General features: G+C 44.1%; 1 protein-coding gene across 3 annotated transcripts in view; it reads right to left on the bottom strand.

Annotated features, from left to right (window-relative positions):
• Positions 1-20,217, bottom strand: part of LOC120916429 (phospholipase A2 inhibitor and Ly6/PLAUR domain-containing protein-like) — a 47,067-nt gene that overhangs the window by 10,817 nt on the left and 16,033 nt on the right. Inside the window, exon 2 of one of the 3 annotated variants that reach the window (XM_040327394.1) lies at positions 346-477. The exons of 1 other annotated variant lie outside the window; for it this stretch is intronic. In XM_040327394.1, coding sequence (XP_040183328.1) covers positions 346-477 — 132 coding nt within the window. Of the gene's footprint in view, positions 1-345; positions 478-17,347; positions 18,363-20,217 lie in introns of those variants that run through there. One more of the 3 variants, XM_040327393.1, reaches the window with a different exon arrangement.

The following is a 20,217-nucleotide window of genomic DNA, read 5'->3' as shown; positions in this document are numbered from 1 at the left end:
TCTTCAGATCTTCTCTCCCCTCACTTTCTGGTCTCGCTGGCTTGGCTGGGGCACTAGGAGCCACCGTCAATCAAAGCCAGTGATAAGGAAGCAGGGAGTGGGGCCAAGTTCCGCTATCTGTGTCAATGGACGCAGCAGGGGCTTGGGTTCAAGCATGCACGAGTGCCCCCATGGGAAGTGCCTTCCCATGGGGGCACTGAACATAGGGGAGGGGCCAGGAGCGCCAGTGGAGCACCCAAAAAGTGGAGGTTTGCAGCCGCTAAGCAGGTAAGTATAGACATGATTGTTATTTATTATTATGATTTCCACCAATGGAGAGATCTAAGATTAAAGCATGATACTCACTATTAGGATCCACTCCAATACTTTCAGAGATGGTCATACAAAGATTGTCATCTGGACATTTATGTTCTTCACCTTCGCAATAGTCAGTATTGTGGCCATCACATTTCAAACACGTGACATTTTCAGCTAGAACTAAAATAGGTAAAAGGTGATAAATTAGACCATCATCCTTCCTAAAAGACAGAATATCACATTTGCTGCACAAATGGCTGTAAACCCTCCACCAGGCAGAAGTTTATCAGACTACAGCGCCTGACCGCGATTTTATGTTTCCAGCGCGGTGGGATCATGCTGAAAATCACCGCTGTGAGGTTGTGCTTCTCGTGCTCGCCGCGCATCCATAGAAATCCATTGGGGGCGATGAGCCGTAGGGTGACCACATTTCCAAACTGCCATTCAGGGACACCCCCCTTCCTAAAAATCAGCTTGTGCTGTAACAAATCACAGCACAGCCAGGGGGCGGCCGGTGCACGCTTTACCCAGAAGCACTAATCAGGCCCCCCACCAAAAAAGGTTGCCGCATCGCCACTTTACTCACTGACAGTACTTGTCCTGGCATGCCGAGGCCCATTTTACCTTGTTCCAGTGCTGGCTCTAAGGTAATTAGACACAAGAGGCGGGATTTATAATTTCTCCAATCACAAGCAGGGGGGGCGGGGATTGTGCCTCTTCCCGGCCAGGACAAGTACTGTCAGTGAGTAAAGTGGCAATGTGGTGGCCTTTTTTGGGGGCATCAGATCAGCTCTGGGGGGTGGCTATGTCAGTTTTATTCTGGGACACTGTATTGTCCTGGGATGAAGGTGCCCGGGACAGACCTGTGCAGGACTGTCCCGGGCAATGCCTCACTGTGCCCATTGCAACCTCCCTGTGCCCAGCCTCACTGTGCCCAACCTCACTGTGCCCATTGCAACCTCACTGTGACAACCTCACTGTGCCCATCCTCACTGTGCACATTGTCAGTGTACCTGGAATTGACAGGCTGCGGCCGTCCATTCATTGTTTAAAACTCGCGGTCTCCTCCTGTCCCTTCTGTGATAGGCGGAACTGTGTCTGCTGTGAAATGCCTATCACGGGCATTCTCTCATCCTCGGACTCAGTTTCCCAGCAGACACTGTGTTCAGTGTTCCGCCAATCACAGATGTCCTCTTGTCCGAGTATGAAAAGGCGTCCATGATTGGCGGAACACTGAACACAGTGTCTGCTGGAAAACCCGAGGATGAGAGAACGTCCGTGATAGGCGTTTCTCAGCAGACACAGTTCCGCCTATCACGGAAGGGACCAGGAGGAGACCGCAGGTTTTAAATGATGGACGCCCACAGCCTCCCAATAATTTCAGGTACAATGACTTGAGTATAAGCCGAGGGGGGTATTTCCAGCCCTAAAAAAAATCTGGAAAACTCGGCTTATACTCGAGTATATACGGTAATTTTTATTATATGTATTAAAGATATATTTTTATAATAACTGTCTCATGTTGTGCCTACAAAATCTGCAATTTTTTGATTAGAGTTTTTAGAACTTATTTTAATTCTTTTGTCTATAATAGGATAAAAAGTAATATAATTTAAAAAAAATATATAGAATAGAAGCAATATAATCATTTCCTAATATTCAAATCGAATCAATTCAAATTTAAATAGAATATAAATGAATACATTAGAATAGAATAAAAAAATAACAGAATAGTATTATAAAAAAAACAACAGAATAGAATAGAAAGAATATAACCATCTCCGAGTAGAATACATTTGTATTTAAACAGAATAGAAAATAAAATAATAGATTATAAAATAATTGAATAGAATAAACAAATAGAAAAAAATAATAGAATACAATAGAATGAATATAACCATTTCCCAATATTCAAATATAATCTATTTGAATTTGAATAGAATAGAAAATAATAGATTATAATCAGAGCTTTTTTCTCAGAAAATAGGTGCAGGAACTCAACCACGACCCGTTCAGATTTCACAAACAGTAGAAGGGTCTTAAAGGGGCATTAAATACCACAATTGCATTACATACACAGTGCAGAGTTCAGGGGGTTACAAAGCTGTCATTTGTAAACACAGAAACCAGACTTCTGTGTTTAAAAGTGATTGTGGTGAGCAGGCACCAAAGGGTCTGAGCCAGAGGTGGTGGAACTGAGTTCCCCCAAGTTCCCCCTGAAAAAAAGCCCAGATTATAATAGATTAGAATAGAAAGATGGTTAAATTTATTCTATTCTGTACTGGTTTTTACTATATTATTCTGTTATTTTCTATTCAATTCTAATTTATTCTTTTTTAATCTATTCTATTTGACTGATTCTATTTGAATTTTGTGAAATGGTTATATTATTTATTTTCTATTCTATTGTTTTTTTAATTCTATTGTTTTCTTTTCTATTCAAAATTCAGAAAATCTTTCTAATTTATTCTATCCTTTTTTGTTTATTCTATTCTATTCCTTTCTATTCTATTACATTCCATTCTTTTATGTTCTTTTATTTTTTACCCTCTTTTGTTCTGTTTTACTGTATTATATTCTATTCTTTTATTTTCTGTTATATTCTTTTCTATTATAATCTTTTATTTTCTATTCTGTATTATTCTCTTTGGAAATTGGAAAACTTTTTTCGAATTTGAAAATGATCCGAATTCAAAAAACGTTTTGAATTCAAAAACTATTCAAATTCAATACGTATTCTAAAACTATTCAAAAACTATTCAAATTCAATAAGTATTCTAAAACTATTCAAAAACTATTCAAATTCAATAAGTATTCTAAAACTATTCAAAAACTATTCAAATTCAATAAGTGTTCTAAAACTATTCAAAAACTATTCAAATTCAATAAGTATTCTAAAACAATTCAAAAACAATTCAAATTCAATAAGTATTCTAAAACAATTCAAAAACTATTCAAATTCAATAAGTATTCTAAAACAATTCAAAAACTATTCAAATTCAATAAGTATTCTAAAACAATTCAAAAACTATTCAAATTCAATAAGTATTCTAAAACAATTCAAAAACTATTCAAATTCATAAAGTTTTTTTAAAAAAAATTGAAAACGTTTCGAATCAATCCAAATTTGGATTTGGAAAATTTGAATCGATTCGAATATATCAATGGTTGCATTTGTTGTCATTTATTTTAAAACAATAAAAACTCATCTTAAAAAAAGAAGAGTAACAAAGGCTTGTGATTTACGATTGTATAATTCTCTTACCTGTGGAAAGACCAAGAGAGAGAAGCAACAGGACAACGCCGGTTGTCTTTATCTTTATTGTTTTTAAATGTCTTGGAATTTGGTGATCTTCGTTTGCTTCTCGAAATTGTTATGTCCTCCTGAAATATTGAAATATATATATGATTTTAAAAGTCCACGGGGTGGATTTACTATTCTATAAAATCTTTTGATGACGTTTGTTTAAATATTTAAAAATAATATTTGCATTGATTTTGGACAAACCTTAGCAATCTGGATCCAGCAGTGGTGGAGATCCCAATGAAATACACACCATGTGTTAGCTTAGCCCTCAAGATGAAACTGAATGCGTTGTGTGCATTTTATGTGTGTTATACCGTCATCCATAGGCAATGATTCAAGTCTAATGCCGCGTACACGCGATCATTTTTCGGCATGAAAAAAACGTTTTAAAAAAATGTCATTTAAAATGATCGTGTGTGGGCTTCACATCATTTTTCGGCTTCTGAAAAACGACAACATTTTTTTTTTTTCGAGCGTGCTGCATTTTTTAACGACGTTTTAAACAATGTCCTTTTTTCGGGTTGTAAAAAATGATCGTGTGTGGGCTAAAACGACGTTAAAAACCCGAGCATGCTCAGAAGCAAGTTATGAGACGGGAGCGCTCGTTCTGCTAAACTTACCGTCCATAATGGAGTAAGCACATTCATCAGGCTGTAACAGACAGAAAAGCGTGAATCGTCTTTTACTAACAGAAAGTCAGCTAAAGCAGCCCCAAGGGTGGCGTCATCCGCATTGGAACTTCCTCTTTATAGTGCCGTCGTACGTGTTGTACGTCACCACGCTTTGCTAGAGCATTTAAAAAAAAACGATGTTGTGTGGGCAACATCGTTTTAATGATGAAGTTGGAAAAACGTTGTTTTTTCTACATGCCGAAAAATGTCGTTTTATTTTTCATGCCGAAAAATGATCGTGTGTACGCGGCATAAGAAACAATTACATTTTATGGAATTTTTTTGAGAAAAAGAGAAATGCCGCGTACACTCGATCATTTTTCGGCATTAAAAAAAACGACGTTTTTCGGCATGTAGAAAAAACAACGTTTTTCCAACTTCATCATTAAAATGACGGAAAGTAGCAAAGGACGGATGGACGGCCGCACACCAAAGAACTCTTGAGTTGTCTTTATTGAAGGAACATGAGCAAACACCGCAAATACACACTTTGTTCACACTTAGTTAGTGCTTAATCATTTATCATTAAAACGATGTTGCCCACACACCATTGTTTTAAAAAAATGCTCTAGCAAAGCGTGGCCGGTGACGTACAACACGTACGACGGCACTATAAAGGGGGAAGTTCCATTCGGGTGTCGCCACCCTTAGGGCTGCTTTAGCTGATTCCGTGTTAGTAAAAGACGATTCGCGCTTTTCTGTCTGTTACAGTGTGATGAATGTGCTTACTCCATTATGAACGCTAGTTTTACCAGAACGAGCGCTCCCGTCTCATAACTTGCATGTGCGGGTTTTTAACGTTGTTTTAGCCCACACACGATCATTTTTTACAACCCGAAAAACGTCGTAGTTTAAAACGTCGTTAAAAAATGCAGCATGTTCGAAAAAAAATGTTGTTGTTTTTCAGAAGCCGGAAAATTATGTGAAGCCCACACACGATCATTTTAAATTAAGTTTTTGAAAAACAAGTTTTTTTTCATGCTGAAAAATGATCGTGTGTACGCAGCATCACACTCTCTTTATTTTCTCCTTTCTTTCCCTTTTATCTCTCTATCTTAATTAATTTTTTTTATCCCCCCTCTAGCTGTTTTTTCTGTTCTTTCTCTTATTCCTTCTCTCCCTCTCCCTTCCATGTATTCTCTATTTTTATGCCTTCTCTTTCTCCTTGGGGGGAGTTGGGATGAGTGGCAGTGCTGGCGGGGAGTTCTGATCAGCCAACTTGGGTGCTCTTGATCAAGATCACCTGCTGACCTGAGAACTGTAGTAGGGACTTTAATCACAGGTAGTGTTACCCACTGTGTCTCCAGCTCTGTAGTGTCTCGCAGCAGTGACCCCTATGCTGAAATCAGAAGATAGGGTCTTCTCCAGCCCCTCCCACTTCACATTCCTCACCAGTCAGCTGACCTCTAGTCTCTGCCTGCCACACAGCCATGTTGTGAACTGAATGGGCGGCCACAGGCTCCAGGAACTGCCCTGCTGGGCATCTGCCAAAAGGCTGTGAGTGCTGCGGGCTTCAGGAACAGCCCAGGATTTGGTGACCCCTGGCAAATTGTCATTTGACCCCCAAGGGGGTCCCGACCCCCAGGTTGAGAACCACTGACATACAACTTACATTTCAAAGATATCGGTTACAAAGGCATGTTGCATCTTTATCCTGTCATGTTTGACATATCCCAGCCCCATAGACCACAGCATTCTGTGTAGACAAATATACGGGGATCAAGTATTTATCAAAAATGAGAGCAACACTCCTGAAGCCACATTCGTATAGGGTTAAATTTATAGAGAAAATCAGACTTTGTAGGCAAAATGGCCGAGAGTAGAATATAAACTGGACTGCGGAGGGGCAACCCATGCCATTTTTTAAATGAGTTTTATCTTTATTACAGTCGCAATCAGTTTTAAAATACTTTTTCTTAGGGCTGCGGAAATTAACGATTAATTCCTCCATTGATCGTTAATTTCTTTGATCGATCAAAATAATTTTGATCGGGACGATCCACGGATTGAGCCTAGCTACGGAGCCGCGGCCATCTTGGTACACCCGGCGGCGGCCTTGTAGCCGCGCGAGCAGGGAGATGTGGACATGAAGGTATGGGGCAAGATGTGGATATTACGGTATAGGGCGAGATGTGGATATTACAGTACGGGGGGAGATGTATGGGGGAGATGTGGACATTACGGTGGAGGTGTGGATATTACAGTATGGGTGGAGATGTGGACATTACAGCATGGGGGGAGATGTGGATATTACAGTATGGGGGGAGATGTATGGGGGAGATGTGGACATTACGGGGGAGATGTGAATATTACAGTATTATATACAGCCGGTGTAACCCTACGTGAATCCAGCTAATAAAGTTTATAGATCAGTTTTATAAAATATAAAAAATAGACATTTAAAAACCCTGTAACAGGAAGTTTGCAACCATATACCTTAGTTGCAGTTTGCTGATTTTTTCAAAATAAAACTGTAGGTTTAAAAATAATAAAATTGACTTTCTAAAAGGATATTAACTCTTTAACCTTATATGAGATTTTAGATTTTATTGGGTTATTGGGATTTTTTTTTAATTATGATGTTTTATTTTTCTGTGACATTTGTTGGGCTGAACAGCAAACAACCAATGTGTATATAAAAGATGGATGTTCTCTCCTAGATAATATTTGCAGTTCTAGGTCTTCCCTAGAGACTTGTTGGTTGAAGAGATTATGCCATAGGGATATTGCTGCAGTTGTGTTTTTTTTTCCATTCCCAATTAATGTTTTTGCTTCAGCTGCCCGTAGCAAGATAGAACCTAAAGCAGGATTTGTGGATGCATAATAATATACAGTAAGGCTAGGGGATATTTTATTCTCAATGACCATCTGTGCTAGGGAAGTGGAGGAATTGAACCCCATGGAAAGGGGAATTAGAACCCACTGACCACCAATGGGGTGAATTGGAACCTCACTTGCCATCAGTACTGAGTGGGGTGAGGGGAATGGGATGATTGAATAGATTTGAAGGGAGATTGTCATAATTGCTTATTTATTGCCTCTATATAGTTGGCCACATATTGTCCCATTTGTCCATTTGCTGCCCATTTGTAATGATTGTTCATTTGTTGCCTTTGCATTACAGTGCTGCCTTGGTATTGCAATAATTGCCCCTTTATTGCCCCCATATTGTAACAGTTCACTGTTTGTTACCTGCATAATGTATATTATTTGTGGCCCATATATTATCAGGATTACACTTGCTTTGGCTTGTCATATCACCAGGTCTGAAATATTTTGGTAAGCTCTTGCATACAGGTAATATGCTGATTATATCATGTTTTTGTTACACCTTTTCATAAATGATAGAGGTTGGAATAGATAGTTCAATCTCAGTGTTTGCTGACAATATGAAACTAAGCAGGTCAATAACGTCACAATAGGATATAGTAAAAGTCAGTGGTGGCTGTTGATATATTTTTGAGGGCGGGCAAAAACAGTGTTCTGCACCCCGAGCCCACCCTTTTTTTAAGCCAGATAGAGCCTCAGGCTCTAACCATGTGCTTTTAAAAAAGAAAAACCCTCCCATTAGAATCCATGCATCCAGCAGCCTGCATTCAAATTAGGGGCCGGGCGCTTGGATTAAGAGGAAGCGCCCCTGTGCCCCGTACGTACGGGCAACCACTGTTAATAATAAATGAAGACTTAGTTAAAATAAAGGGGTGGACAGCTACTGTATATGGGAGATGTGGTTCAATATGGGAAAATAAAAAGAAATGCATTAAAGCTAAAAATACACATGCAAGTCATATGTTAGGAGGAGAACCTCTGGGGGATTCAAGGATGGAAATGGATCCCAGGAGATCACAGGCTCAGCAATAGCACCCCATGTGTGCCCATAAATGCTCCCCTAAGTTGTAGATAGTTCTAGTCATTCCCCAAATGTTCTGGTCACAAATCCAGAAAAAAAAAAAAATTCAGGTATAGCATACTACTGCAACTTCTTCAACCCACAGACCTTGCTTAGAAAAACCTATACAAATGCTAAAGCCTGGTTGAGAACATCTTTATCATATGGCACTACCCGCAAAAGAGATACTGGAACTGTAAAGTTAATTATACGATTTTCATTACGCTCCATCATTTCTAAATATTGGCATCTTTTAACTGAAGAATATACTGTATTCTATCTAAATATGTGCGGTCCTCTCCAGGGCCGGATTCCAGACAAGGCCAACAAGGCCAGGCCTCGGGGCGGCAGTGGGTGCAGGGCCGGCATTGCAGCTGAGAGGAGAGGACAATTTTATTTCGGGAGTCCCCCCAGGTCATGTCACGGATGGTGAGAGGAGAGAAAACAGAGGGAAGAGGAGGTGAGATGGTTCTCAATGTCATATTCGGCAGCAGCACCCCCTCTAGCTTCTCAGTGTCCTGCCGAAAAAGTCCCCCGGTGGATAATGTCCTTCCTGTACTGTGCAGGCGGGGGCGGCATTGAAGGACCCGGCCTTGGGACAGCAAAGGGAGTAAATCCGGGCCTGGTCCTCTCTGAAGTTGGTATTTAGACAGCCAATAACACTCCTGCATCACCTGGCCCCAGTGTCGATCCTGACCTCCCTGGGGCCCTAAGCAAAATTACATGTCACATTAAAGTTGAGAAGGGGGCGCTGCCGACAGTGACATGTCGCATTAAAGATTAAAGTTGAGAAGCGGAGGGAGGGGGCTGTTGGAAATGACATCTTACATTAAAGTGAGAAGCGGGGGGGTGCTGACTTCTTGCCTCTTCCAAGCAGCCAGCGAGTTGAGAGGTGGGGTGAGGGGTGACTTCTCACCAGGCGGGACCTCTAGTAATTTGGGGGGCCCTCCACAGCTTTGCGGGGCCCTAAGCGTCTTGCATAGTGAGCTTATAGGGCGGATCGGTGACCGAAGAATTCTTTCCCTGGTGAAGAAAACACCCTTCACAACAGTTGACCAGATCAAGAGCACTCTCCAGGAGGTAGGTGTATGTGGAGGGCCGTAGTTTGAAGACCCCTAGTTTAGGTATTTGATTGCTTTCTCATATGTTCCCCCCCTTTTTTTCCCACCCCTACCTTACTCTCCTGTATTCTCTTGGTTTCCACCTGTGTACCTTGTATACAGTGCCTTGCAAAAGTATTCCCCCCCCCCCGGCTTTTTACCTATTTTGTTACATTACAGCCTTTAGTTCAATGTTTTTTTTACCTGAATTATATGTGATGGATCAGAACACAATAGCCTTGTAGTGGATATGTACATAAATCTATTTTTCAGAAATAAAAAACTGATAATACTACATCATTTTGTGATGTGATCATCCTTTGAATAAAAAAAACATTTGGACAAAATTGATGATCCTTGATGTGCTGTCAAATATCTACACAGCCAGAGCAGCCAAGCCCTCCGTTGACCCAGAATGACCAAATAAAGTTAATTGTATACAATTTTTAAATATAGAACACAGTTATATAAATACAATAAGTTACAACCAAAAATTGACAATTAAAAATGGTGAAACACACAATTTTTTTTGTTTTATTCTCAAAGGTAACACCATCAGACAGAAGAATGTATCAAATTAGGATATACAGTGCCTTGCAAAAGTATTCACCCCCCTTGTAATTTTTTGAAGATTTGCATCATTTAATTTACAGAACATGCCCACAACTGTGAAGATCTTTATTTTTTTATTGTGAAGCAAACAACAAATAGGACAAAATAACTGGAAAAATCGATGTGCATAACTATTCACCCCCCTAAAGTCAACACTTTGTAGATCCACCTTTTGCAGCTATCACAGCTTCAAATCGCTTTGGATAAGTCTCTATGAGCTTGCCACATCTTACCACTGGGATTTTTGCCCATTGCTCTTTGTAAAACTGTTCCAGATCCATTGGATGGATGATTTGAGCTTGTGAAAAGCAATCCTTAAAGTGGAGGTTCACCCTATAAAAAATTTCTAACACTCCATCCAGCCCAGTTGTGCATATAAAATGACACTGACCTTTTTTTTTTAATCGTAGATATCGTTTAGCCGTGGAATTCACTGCGGCTTCTGGGTAGGGAATCCCGCGGGAGTGGGCGTTCCTATTGACATGCCAATTGATTGACATGCTAAACGACGGCGCACACAGCGCGTCACGACTTCTTGAAGGAAGCTCGGGTCGGCTCGGCTCTATTCGGCGCCGGTGTGCCAAGTACTTGCAGTCAATCTTCTATCGCTACACCAACGTACGATTGTAGCAGGCAAATTTCCCTACCCCAGTTGCTAAACTGCCGAAAGAAATTTGGTTCCAGCCATCCACATGCCCAGCGGCTGAATGATAGCTTGGCTAAATTGCTAGCACTCCAGCTGCTGCCTTTTCAGCTGGTAGACTCTGCCCCCTTTCGTGAGTTTGCGTAATGTGCGGTACCTCAGGGGTAGGCTCCCAAACGCCAATTTTTTCACGGAAGGCGATTCCGGCTCTCTACCAGCATGTGGAAGCCAATGTCTTGGCCTTGTTGGACAGGGAGGTCAGCAGTAAGGTGCATATTACCACTGACTCATGGTCCAGCAGGCATGGACAGGGATGTTACCTTTCTTTCACGGTGCACTGGGTAACTCTCATGGCAGCTGGGAAGGATGCAGGACAGGGTGCAGTATTGTTGGAGCTCGTTCCGCCACCACGCCTCCAAAATGCTGGTAGTGGTGATTCTGCCACAACTCTCTCCTCCACCCCCTTCTCTTCTTCTTCCTCTATGACCTCTTCCTGTGCTGATTTGTCCTCAGAACCAGCAGTGCTCCGTAGGCGTTCTAGGGGCTATGCAAGCATGCCATGCAGTGCTTGAGTTGCTCTGTTTAGGGGACAGGAGCCACACTGGGGCAGAGATTCTGTCAGCTCTGCAGGGGCAGGCTCAGAGGTGGTTGACACCATGCCAGTGTCAGCCAGGAATGGTGGTTTGAGACAATGGCACCAACCTCCTCTCCACCCTCCGACAGGGACACTTGACCCATGTTCCCTGTTTGGCTCACATCCTTAATTTGGTGGTACAGCGGTTCTTGTGCAGGTTCCCAGTCTTACAGGATCTCCTGAGACAGGCCAGGAAAGTCTGTGGGCATTTCCGCCGGTCATATAATGCCAGTGCTCGGCTGGCTAACCTCCAAAAGGAATGCAACCTGCCCAAGAACTACCTCATCTGTGACATGCCCACCAGGTAGAACTCAACGTTGGCAATGCTGCAGCGGCTGCACATGCAGCAGAGGGCCATCAGCGAGTACCTGTGCGACTATTTTACCAGGACAGGGTCAGGGAGGTTGGCTTTTTTTTTGCCAAGCCAGTGGCTCATGATCAAGGATGCATGCACTGTCCTGTCACCTTTTGAGGAGGCAACGAGGATGGTAAACAGTGACAGTGCATGCATCAGTGATACTGTCCCTCTTGTCTACCTGTTGGAGCACACGCTGTGTGGAATAATGGCAGAACAGAGTGAGGAAGAGGAGGTCTTCCTTACCTCTTAAGGCCCCCTTTATCCTGACAGTATTCCTGTGGGCCCGCCGCTCACACAGGAAGAGAAGGAGGAGAAGGATTGATTCCAATTCAGAAATGAACGACCGCCCAGCGCTTTTTTTTTTACGTCGTTTGCGTTCGGCTTTTTCCGGCGTATAGTTACCCCTGCTATATGAGGGGTAGCTAATGTTAAGTATGGTCGTCGTTCCCGCGCCGAGTTTTGAAATTTTACGTTGTTTGCGTAAGTCGTTCGCGAATACGGCTGGACGTAATTTACGTTCACGTCGAAAGCAATGACGTCCTTGCGACGTCATTTAGAGCAATGCACACTGGGATATTTTACTGACGGCGCATGCGCCGTTCAAATAATACGTCAAAAACACGGGGTCAAGTTAGATTTAAATAATACACGCCCCCAACATCCCCATTTTAATTACGCGGCCTTACGCCGCAACACATACGTTACGCCGGCGTAACTAAGGGCGCAAGTTCTTTCTAAATAAAGAACTTGCGCCCAAAGTTAGAGCGGCGTAACGTATCGGAGATACGTTACGCGGGCCAGACAGATATGCTCAGGTATCTGAATCCGGCCCCCTGTCATGTTCGGACCGCCTGTATACTGCTGTTAAGAGTATATAGGGCCTGGGAGCCCCACGTATTTTCTTTTATAATTTGGGTACAGGGTTCCCCTTAATATCCATACAAGACCCAAAGGGTCTGTTAATGGGCTGGGGGGGGGGGTACCTATGCCGTTTTTCTCAATAATTTTCATCTATATTGCCAGGACCCAACATTACATTAAAGCCGCAAGCAGTTTTACATGACTTTTATTCCTTTAGAAATGTCATTGTGTGCAGGGACTGTTCTAAACACAGGAAACACGCGCCACTTCACAGGCATACTATAGACACCCCCCAGATACAATATTTAAAGGAATATTTAACTTTTATTTTTTCACTTTAAGCATTATTAAAATCACTGCTCTCGAAAAAATGGCCGTTTTAAAAACTTTTTTTTGCATTGATACATGTACCCTGGGGCAGTAAGTTAGGACAATAACTTGCATATTAGCCTTTAAAATTTGCACTTTTGATTTTTCATGTTCGAGTCCCATAGACTTTAACAGTGTTCGAATGTAAGCGCAAACTTTTGGTCCGTTCGCATGTTCTGGATGCGAACCGAACTGGGGGGTGTTTGGCCCATCCCTAGTCCTTGTAGAATGGGGGCTGTTTATCTCCCTTTCCATTCTTTTTGCGTATTTGATATGGATGATTGCTGGCCTTTTATACGTTTGTTGGCTTTGTGTCTATACAAAATTAATAAAACTATTGAAAATAATCAGGAATATTCCCCCTTTCAACCTTGCTGTCACCTCTGAGACATGTAGCTGAGCTGGCTGCCCTGTTCTGAAAGGATCCCTTTTGATCGTATACAAGGGCAAGGTTATTTTATGGTGAGGAGCTTTGTCAGTGTCTGCTTTTTCATCTTCACCAGGACATTGTTCTACCATCTCTCTGTCTAGCTCCTGCACACAAGTAGGAAATGTCCTTTCATTGTCTAAATGTGGTTTGGGCTGAGCACTTTTACCTTGTAGCTATTGCGTTCATTAGGATGGATGATTCTCTCTTGGTCATCCCTGATGGTTCCCATGAAAAGGAACCAGCTGCTCAATCCATTATCTTCCGGTGGCTCTGACTGATCATAGATAGGGTTCCGCACTTTCCTATCAGGCCCTGTACACACGATCGAACATGTCCGATGAAAGCGGTTTGCGGACAGGTCTGTGTCCGCTCTGCTGATGCAGAGCAGACATGAACACAGCTCGTTCTGCTCTATGGGCGGTCAGATGGAAATGGACTGCATGCCTGTTTACTTCCATCTGCCATCCAAACCGATCCACTTGACGGAAGGGGAACAAATCCACATGTGCCAGTTTTTAGAAGATAGGATCGGATGTCGGCGGGTGTCAACGGACACATGTCCATTGACATCCGTCGCTCAATAGAGGACAATGGGTGGTCCGATTGGGTCCGCCTGTAAAACCTGTATGAAAAGGGCCTTCGACTTTTCATAATCGCCAAGTTGTTTCCCATATTTGGAAGTATGCTACCTGGTCTTTTATTCACATGGTTTCTAACTTTTACAAGGTAGATGTTTAGGTTTCAGGTGATGCCAGTTGGGCCTTCAGGCAGCTCAGCTGCTGGCTGCCCCCAGTTTTTCATTTTTTTTTTGTAACTGGGGCCTATTAGTGTTTTGTTACTGTTGCCCACTCCTGAGTTTGAACACCCCAATTGTGTATAAATGTATTTCTGATTCTGTGTTACTCAATTAACGATAAAGAAAACAAGGTTTTTGTATTTTAGGTGAACTCCTTTTCATGAAGATCATTAAAGCCACTCACAAGCCGAATGCTGGGCTGACATTTGGGCTGTGTGTACAGCAGTCGGTCCGACAGAAGCCAGCTGCTGCTGAAGGGGCAGACCGAAAAAGGCCAATGGCTGAGAGCACTGACCGGTGTGTTTTGGAAGGGGGGGGGGTGCCCCCCTGTCAGAACAAAGTAGCTCAGCAGGGGAGATCGCTGTATTAACATTGCATAGATAGTACAACGGCTCCTCCTGAGCTCTTCAGTTGTGTGTACCAGGCTTAAGGGATAACATGTTCCACCTCTCTGTGTTTTTGATCTACTCCTAAGATAAATTTTCTGCAAAAGTGAGGTATGCGGAAAGTGGGAGGGCTTTTACATGGCTGGCCAATGTTTTTTTGGCATTTAGCGCCTGGTTACTTTTCAGAACCGGTGTTATTAAAATTTAGAGGGGGTCAGAGAGTTAAGTAACTCTGACTGTTGTTGATTGATTCAAATTTGGGTCTCTGTTTCAGCTTGGCTGTGCTGTGGGCTTATTCTGTTGTGCTGGGGTGTTTTTCCACCCCCGTGCGGTAGGTGGCAGCAGTGGAGTCAGGGTTTGGGTTCTTCTTTCCAGCAGCCAATCAGGAGGCATGGGCCTCGCTGGGCATGCTGGGAGAGGGTACTTATGAAGCAGACGCCATTTTGTGTGGTCCTTCTTCCGGTGTGGCAACCACCTTCAGGGTGGCCACATCACGGTGCTCTCTGGTTGAAGTGTGCGTGCTATGCAGAGTTCCTGGTTCCGGGCCTAAGTTGGTCCGGAGCATTTGAGCAGTACAGGGACCCGATGGTCGACTGGGTTCCCACTTTTGAAGATCCCAAGCGAGTGTAGCTGTTCGGTGGGGAGTCCATCTGAGGAGCACCAATGAGAGGCTGGCGGTCCAATAGGATTCTGACGAACCACCGGGGATTGAGGTGACCGGACACTGAAGGATTGACTCCTCTTTCGTTACCTGTGGCGACGTTAAAAAGAGGATTCAGGCGCAACTTTACCTAAAAGGACCTGTGGCAGAGGTTTCCTTTCTGACGTTCATTCAAGAGGGCCTGTGGCAGAGGTTCCTTCCTGACATTCATTCAAGTAAAGGTCTGTGGCAGAGACTTCGTTCTAAAGAGGTTCGAGCGGTGTTCCGGCTGCTAGGTCAGTGAGAGAGGCCTATCCGGGCACGCTAAGCCCACTCAGGCAGGAGTGGTGTAAAAGTGTTACGCATAGGGACAGGACTGTTCCGGAAATACGCCTGAATCTGCTGTTCTCCTTCTTATCTCTATCCCTTTCATCACCTGTTAACTGTTTTAACCGTTTTACTCGGCTGGGTAATAAAAAGCACATAAAAAGACATTTACTTTGTGGACATTCCTTTACTACTGCTGTGTGTAGGGCCGGCCCTACCATGGGACCCAATGGTACCATTGTACCAGGCAGCACTTTCAGGGGGGCAGCAAATTTCCTGTCCGCACGCCATCCCATTCCGCCAGCTCCACTCTCCACTCCACTGTGGGGCTAATTGCCGCCCGACCGCTCCTCCCGTTCCGCTCTCCGCTCCACTGTGGGGTTAATTGCATGAATAGAGCCATAACAGGTCCTTTTTATACTCCTATATACATGTATAGAGCCATGATAGGTCCACTTTAGTTATCATGATATAAAATAATGGATGTGGGGGCATTTTGGTGAACGTAATTTTTTTTTGGGGGGGCAGCATTTCATTCTTGGTACCAGGCAGCACAATGTCTTGGGCCAGCACTGGCTGTGTGCATCATTCGTCCCTAGACATTCGGAAAGAGCCATGAGGTAAATTTGCCATCCCATCTATTATCAGCGGCTCCTTCGGGGGTGAGCGCTACAGGCAGTATCTAAGTCCTTCTGAAGATGGCAGTTTAACCCAATTGTCTATTCCTTTAATTCTGATCCTGCGTCCCCTAATTTACTTCATGAAGCGGTAAGTACAAAAATCCCGCTTTTTGGATGTTTTCATACTTGAAGACCATCATACTATTATATCTTTGTACATATTTTACAACCGTGGTAAAAAAAAAAAAAACGAAATATAGTTCTTAGATTGTTTGAAATTGTTTGATTTTATTGTAATTACATTCGGCAACAATCATTTCACAATCGTGTATTATTTGATTAGCAACCAGTAAGATTGAGGACATCTTATGGTGAAAGAGAAGTATGGTGGGGGACTGCTTCAGATTGCAGGTAAGTAAAGCTGCCTGAGCTGTTATTTTTATTTTGTAGCCTGCCTGGGGTATGTGGGGGGGGGGGGGGAATCTAAATAAAATAAAAAAACCTCCCTGGTTGTATTAGCCTGTTTATCAGTCTTTTTCGTGGGATGTCTGTTCTTACCAATTCTCAGCCTTATCCTGTTAAAGCCCTTTACTGGCATCTAGAAAAGTGGTCTCCAAACTGTGGCCCCTGGGGAACTATTTTATCCACTGATACCAACAATGGTGCATAATTACTGACACCAATGAAGGGGGTGCATTTCCCTCCAATTACACCAATGATGGAGCACAGTTCCGCCCACTGACACCAACAATGGGGAACAATTCCTCCCAATGACATCAGCAATGGGGCCCAATGACATCAATAATGGGGCACAATTGACACCAACAATGTCAATGATGGGGCCCAATGACACAAACGATGGGGCCCAATGACATAAACAATGTTAATGATGGAGCCCAATACACCAATCCCAAAGCACACCTTCCTGTAAAAATGGCTGTGCATCTAAGGCCGCGTACACACGGGCAAACATGTACGATGAAACCGGTCCGCCGGACCGTTTTCACCGTACATGTCTGCCCGGGGATTTCTGTACGATGGCTGTACTAACCATTGTACAGAAATCCGCGCGTAAACAATACGCGGGGCGTGTCCGCGGCGTCGCCGTGACGATGACGCGGCGACGTGGGCGGTCCTGCTAGTTAAATGCTTCCACGCATGCGTCTAAGTCATTCGACGCATGCGAGGGATGGCGGGCGCTCGGACATGTACGGTAGGTCTGTACAGACGACCGAACATGTCCGAGCGGGCAGGATTCCAGCGGACTGTTTTAAAACAAGTCCAGAAATATTTGCCCGCTGGGAAAAGGCCCGGCGGGCAAATGTTTGAAGGAATCCTGTCCGCTCGCGCCTACACATGACCGAACATGTCTGCTGAAACAGCAGACATGTTCGGTCGTCTGTACGGCCCATAAGAGGCGATTCAGTTCGCATGTGTTGCGCTATATAATGTTTTTCACTCACTAAGTACAGTAGGTGTTGCAACCAATGGCTAAAACCGTGTCAAATCAAAGCAAAAAATTTCACCAGCACACCAAGGATCTCTACATGCCTGATGAAGGGGTCCTGCGGGGCTCCGAAACATTGCTATCTGCTGTAAGTATGTGATCACTGATAAAAGCTTTGGACCCATTTTGAAGATCCTTGGTCTGCTTTGATGGAGCCCAATGACACCAACGATGGGGCACAATTCCTCCCAATGACACCAGCAATAGGGCCCAATGACATCAATGATGGGGCACAATTGACACCAACGATGTCAATGATGGGGGCTAATTACATCAACGATGGGGCAAAATTCCTCCCACTTACACCAATAATGGGGCGCAATTACTCTCACTGAAACAAGCTATGGGGCATTATTTATCGGAAAATGTTCTACTCCCACTGTCCACAGTCCAGCCGTCCTAAAATCTGAAGGACAGTACACTGGCCCTTTGTTTAGAAAGTTTGGAGTTCCCTGATCTAGAGGGATCGAGTCCACAGCAAAGGAGTATAAGCAGACGTGGAGGGCGGTGTATCGAATATGGTGATCCAGGCTGGGTAGGTAATAATGACGATCAGCAGCTTGGAGGAAGGGATGTGATGTAGAAAGCTGTATAGCAGCAGGCTAGGAAGACCACTGTCAATCACTGAATACATAGCATGGCTGAGCAGAGATGCAATTATACGAATAACTATTTAAGCAATGCATTTAGCTGGCTGTAGTTTCACTTTGCTGTTTAAATGATTTTGATGCGTTTCTTTCTTGTATCAATCTGTAGCTTTACTCTCCGTACCATTTTCAGGCTCAGGTTTAGGAAGATAGCACACATGCTCAAGCAAGTTATATATATTTAGTCCAACCATATAGCTGTAGTCGGGGTACTGACAAGCCAATTCTGACATGCATCCCTGGGCAGTAAGACCATGTTCTACGCCATCTAAAACACAAAGATTATAAACATTAGCATACAAATAACAAAAAGAGACACAACACTACCTGCCTGGAGTTTGCATGTTCTCCCTGTGCCTGTATGGGTTTCTTCCCACACCTCAAAGACATACTGGTAGGCATAGGTGTGTGCACCCAAAAGCTTAAACACACATGCGCAGAAGAGCAGTGGATGGTGTCAGTAGAGCAGTGGACGGTGTCAGTAGAGCAGTGGATGGTGTCAGTAGAGCACAGGTTGGTGTCAGTAGAACAGTGGATGGTGTCAGTAGAGCAGTGGATGGTGTCAGTAGAGCACAGGTTGGTGTCAGTAGAACAGTGGATGGTGTCAGTAGAGCAGTGGAAGGTGTCAGTAGAGCAGTGGAAGGTGTCAGTAGAGCACAGGATGGTGTCAGTAGAACAGTGGATGGTGTCAGTAGAGCAGAGGACGGTGTCAGTAGAGCAGAGGACGGTGTCAGTAGAGCCGAGGACGGTGTCAGTAGAGCAGTGGACGGTGTAAGTAGAGCAGAGGACGGTGTCATTAGAGCAGTGGGTGGTGTCAGTAGAGCAGAGTACGGTGTCAGTAAAGCACAGGATGGTGTCAGTAGAGCAGGAGACGGTGTCAGTAGAGCAGAGGACGGTGTCAGTAGAGCAGAGGATGATGTCAGTAGAGCAGTGGATGGTGTCAGCAGAACAGTGGATGGTGTCAGAAGAACAGTGAATTGTGTCAGTAGAGCAGAGGACGGTTTCAGTAGAGCAGAGGATGTGTCAGTAGAGCAGTGGACAGTGTCAGTAGAGCAGAGGACGGTGTCATTAGAGCAGTGGATGGTGTCAGTAGAGCAGAGGACGGTGTCAGTAGAGCAGTGGATGGTGTCAGTAGAGCAGTGGATGGTGTCAGTAGAGCAGAGTACGGTGTCAGTAGAGCAGTGGATGGTGTCAGTAGAGCAGTGGATGGTGTCAGTAGAGCAGTGGACGGTGTCAGTAGAGCAGTGGATGGTGTCAGTAGAGCACAGGTTGGTGTCAGTAGAACAGTGGATGGTGTCAGTAGAGCAGTGGATGGTGTCAGTAGAGCACAGGTTGGTGTCAGTAGAACAGTGGATGGTGTCAGTAGAGCAGTGGAAGGTGTCAGTAGAGCACAGGATGGTGTCAGTAGAACAGTGGATGGTGTCAGTAGAGCAGAGGACGGTGTCAGTAGAGCAGAGGACGGTGTCAGTAGAGCCGAGGACGGTGTCAGTAGAGCAGTGGACGGTGTAAGTAGAGCAGAGGACGGTGTCATTAGAGCAGTGGGTGGTGTCAGTAGAGCAGAGTACGGTGTCAGTAAAGCACAGGATGGTGTCAGTAGAGCAGGAGACGGTGTCAGTAGAGCAGAGGACGGTGTCAGTAGAGCAGAGGATGATGTCAGTAGAGCAGTGGATGGTGTCAGTAGAACAGTGGATGGTGTCAGAAGAACAGTGAATGGTGTCAGTAGAGCAGAGGACGGTGTCAGTAGAGCAGAGGATGTGTCATTAGAGCAGTGGACAGTGTCAGTAGAGCAGAAGACGGTGTCATTAGAGCAGTGGATGGTGTCAGTAGAGCAGAGGACGGTGTCAGTAGAGCAGTGGATGGTGTCAGTAGAGCAGTGGATGGTGTCAGTAGAGCAGAGTACGGTGTCAGTAGAGCAGTGGATGGTGTCAGTAGAGCAGTGGATGGTGTCAGTAGAGCAGTGGACGGTGTCAGTAGAGCAGAGGATGGTGTCAGTAAAGCAGAGGATGGTGTCAGTAGAGCAGAGGACGCTGTCAGTAGAGCAGAGGATGATGTCAGTAGAGCAGAGGATGATGTCAGTAGAGCAGTGGATGGTGTCAATAGAACAGTGGATGGTGTCAGTAGAA

The sequence above is a fragment of the Rana temporaria genome, chromosome 10, assembly GCF_905171775.1.
Source record: "Rana temporaria chromosome 10, aRanTem1.1, whole genome shotgun sequence".
NCBI lineage: Eukaryota > Metazoa > Chordata > Amphibia > Anura > Ranidae > Rana > Rana temporaria.
The sequence above is the reverse complement of the archived record's forward strand: the minus strand, read 5'-3'. Positions and strand labels throughout refer to the sequence as shown.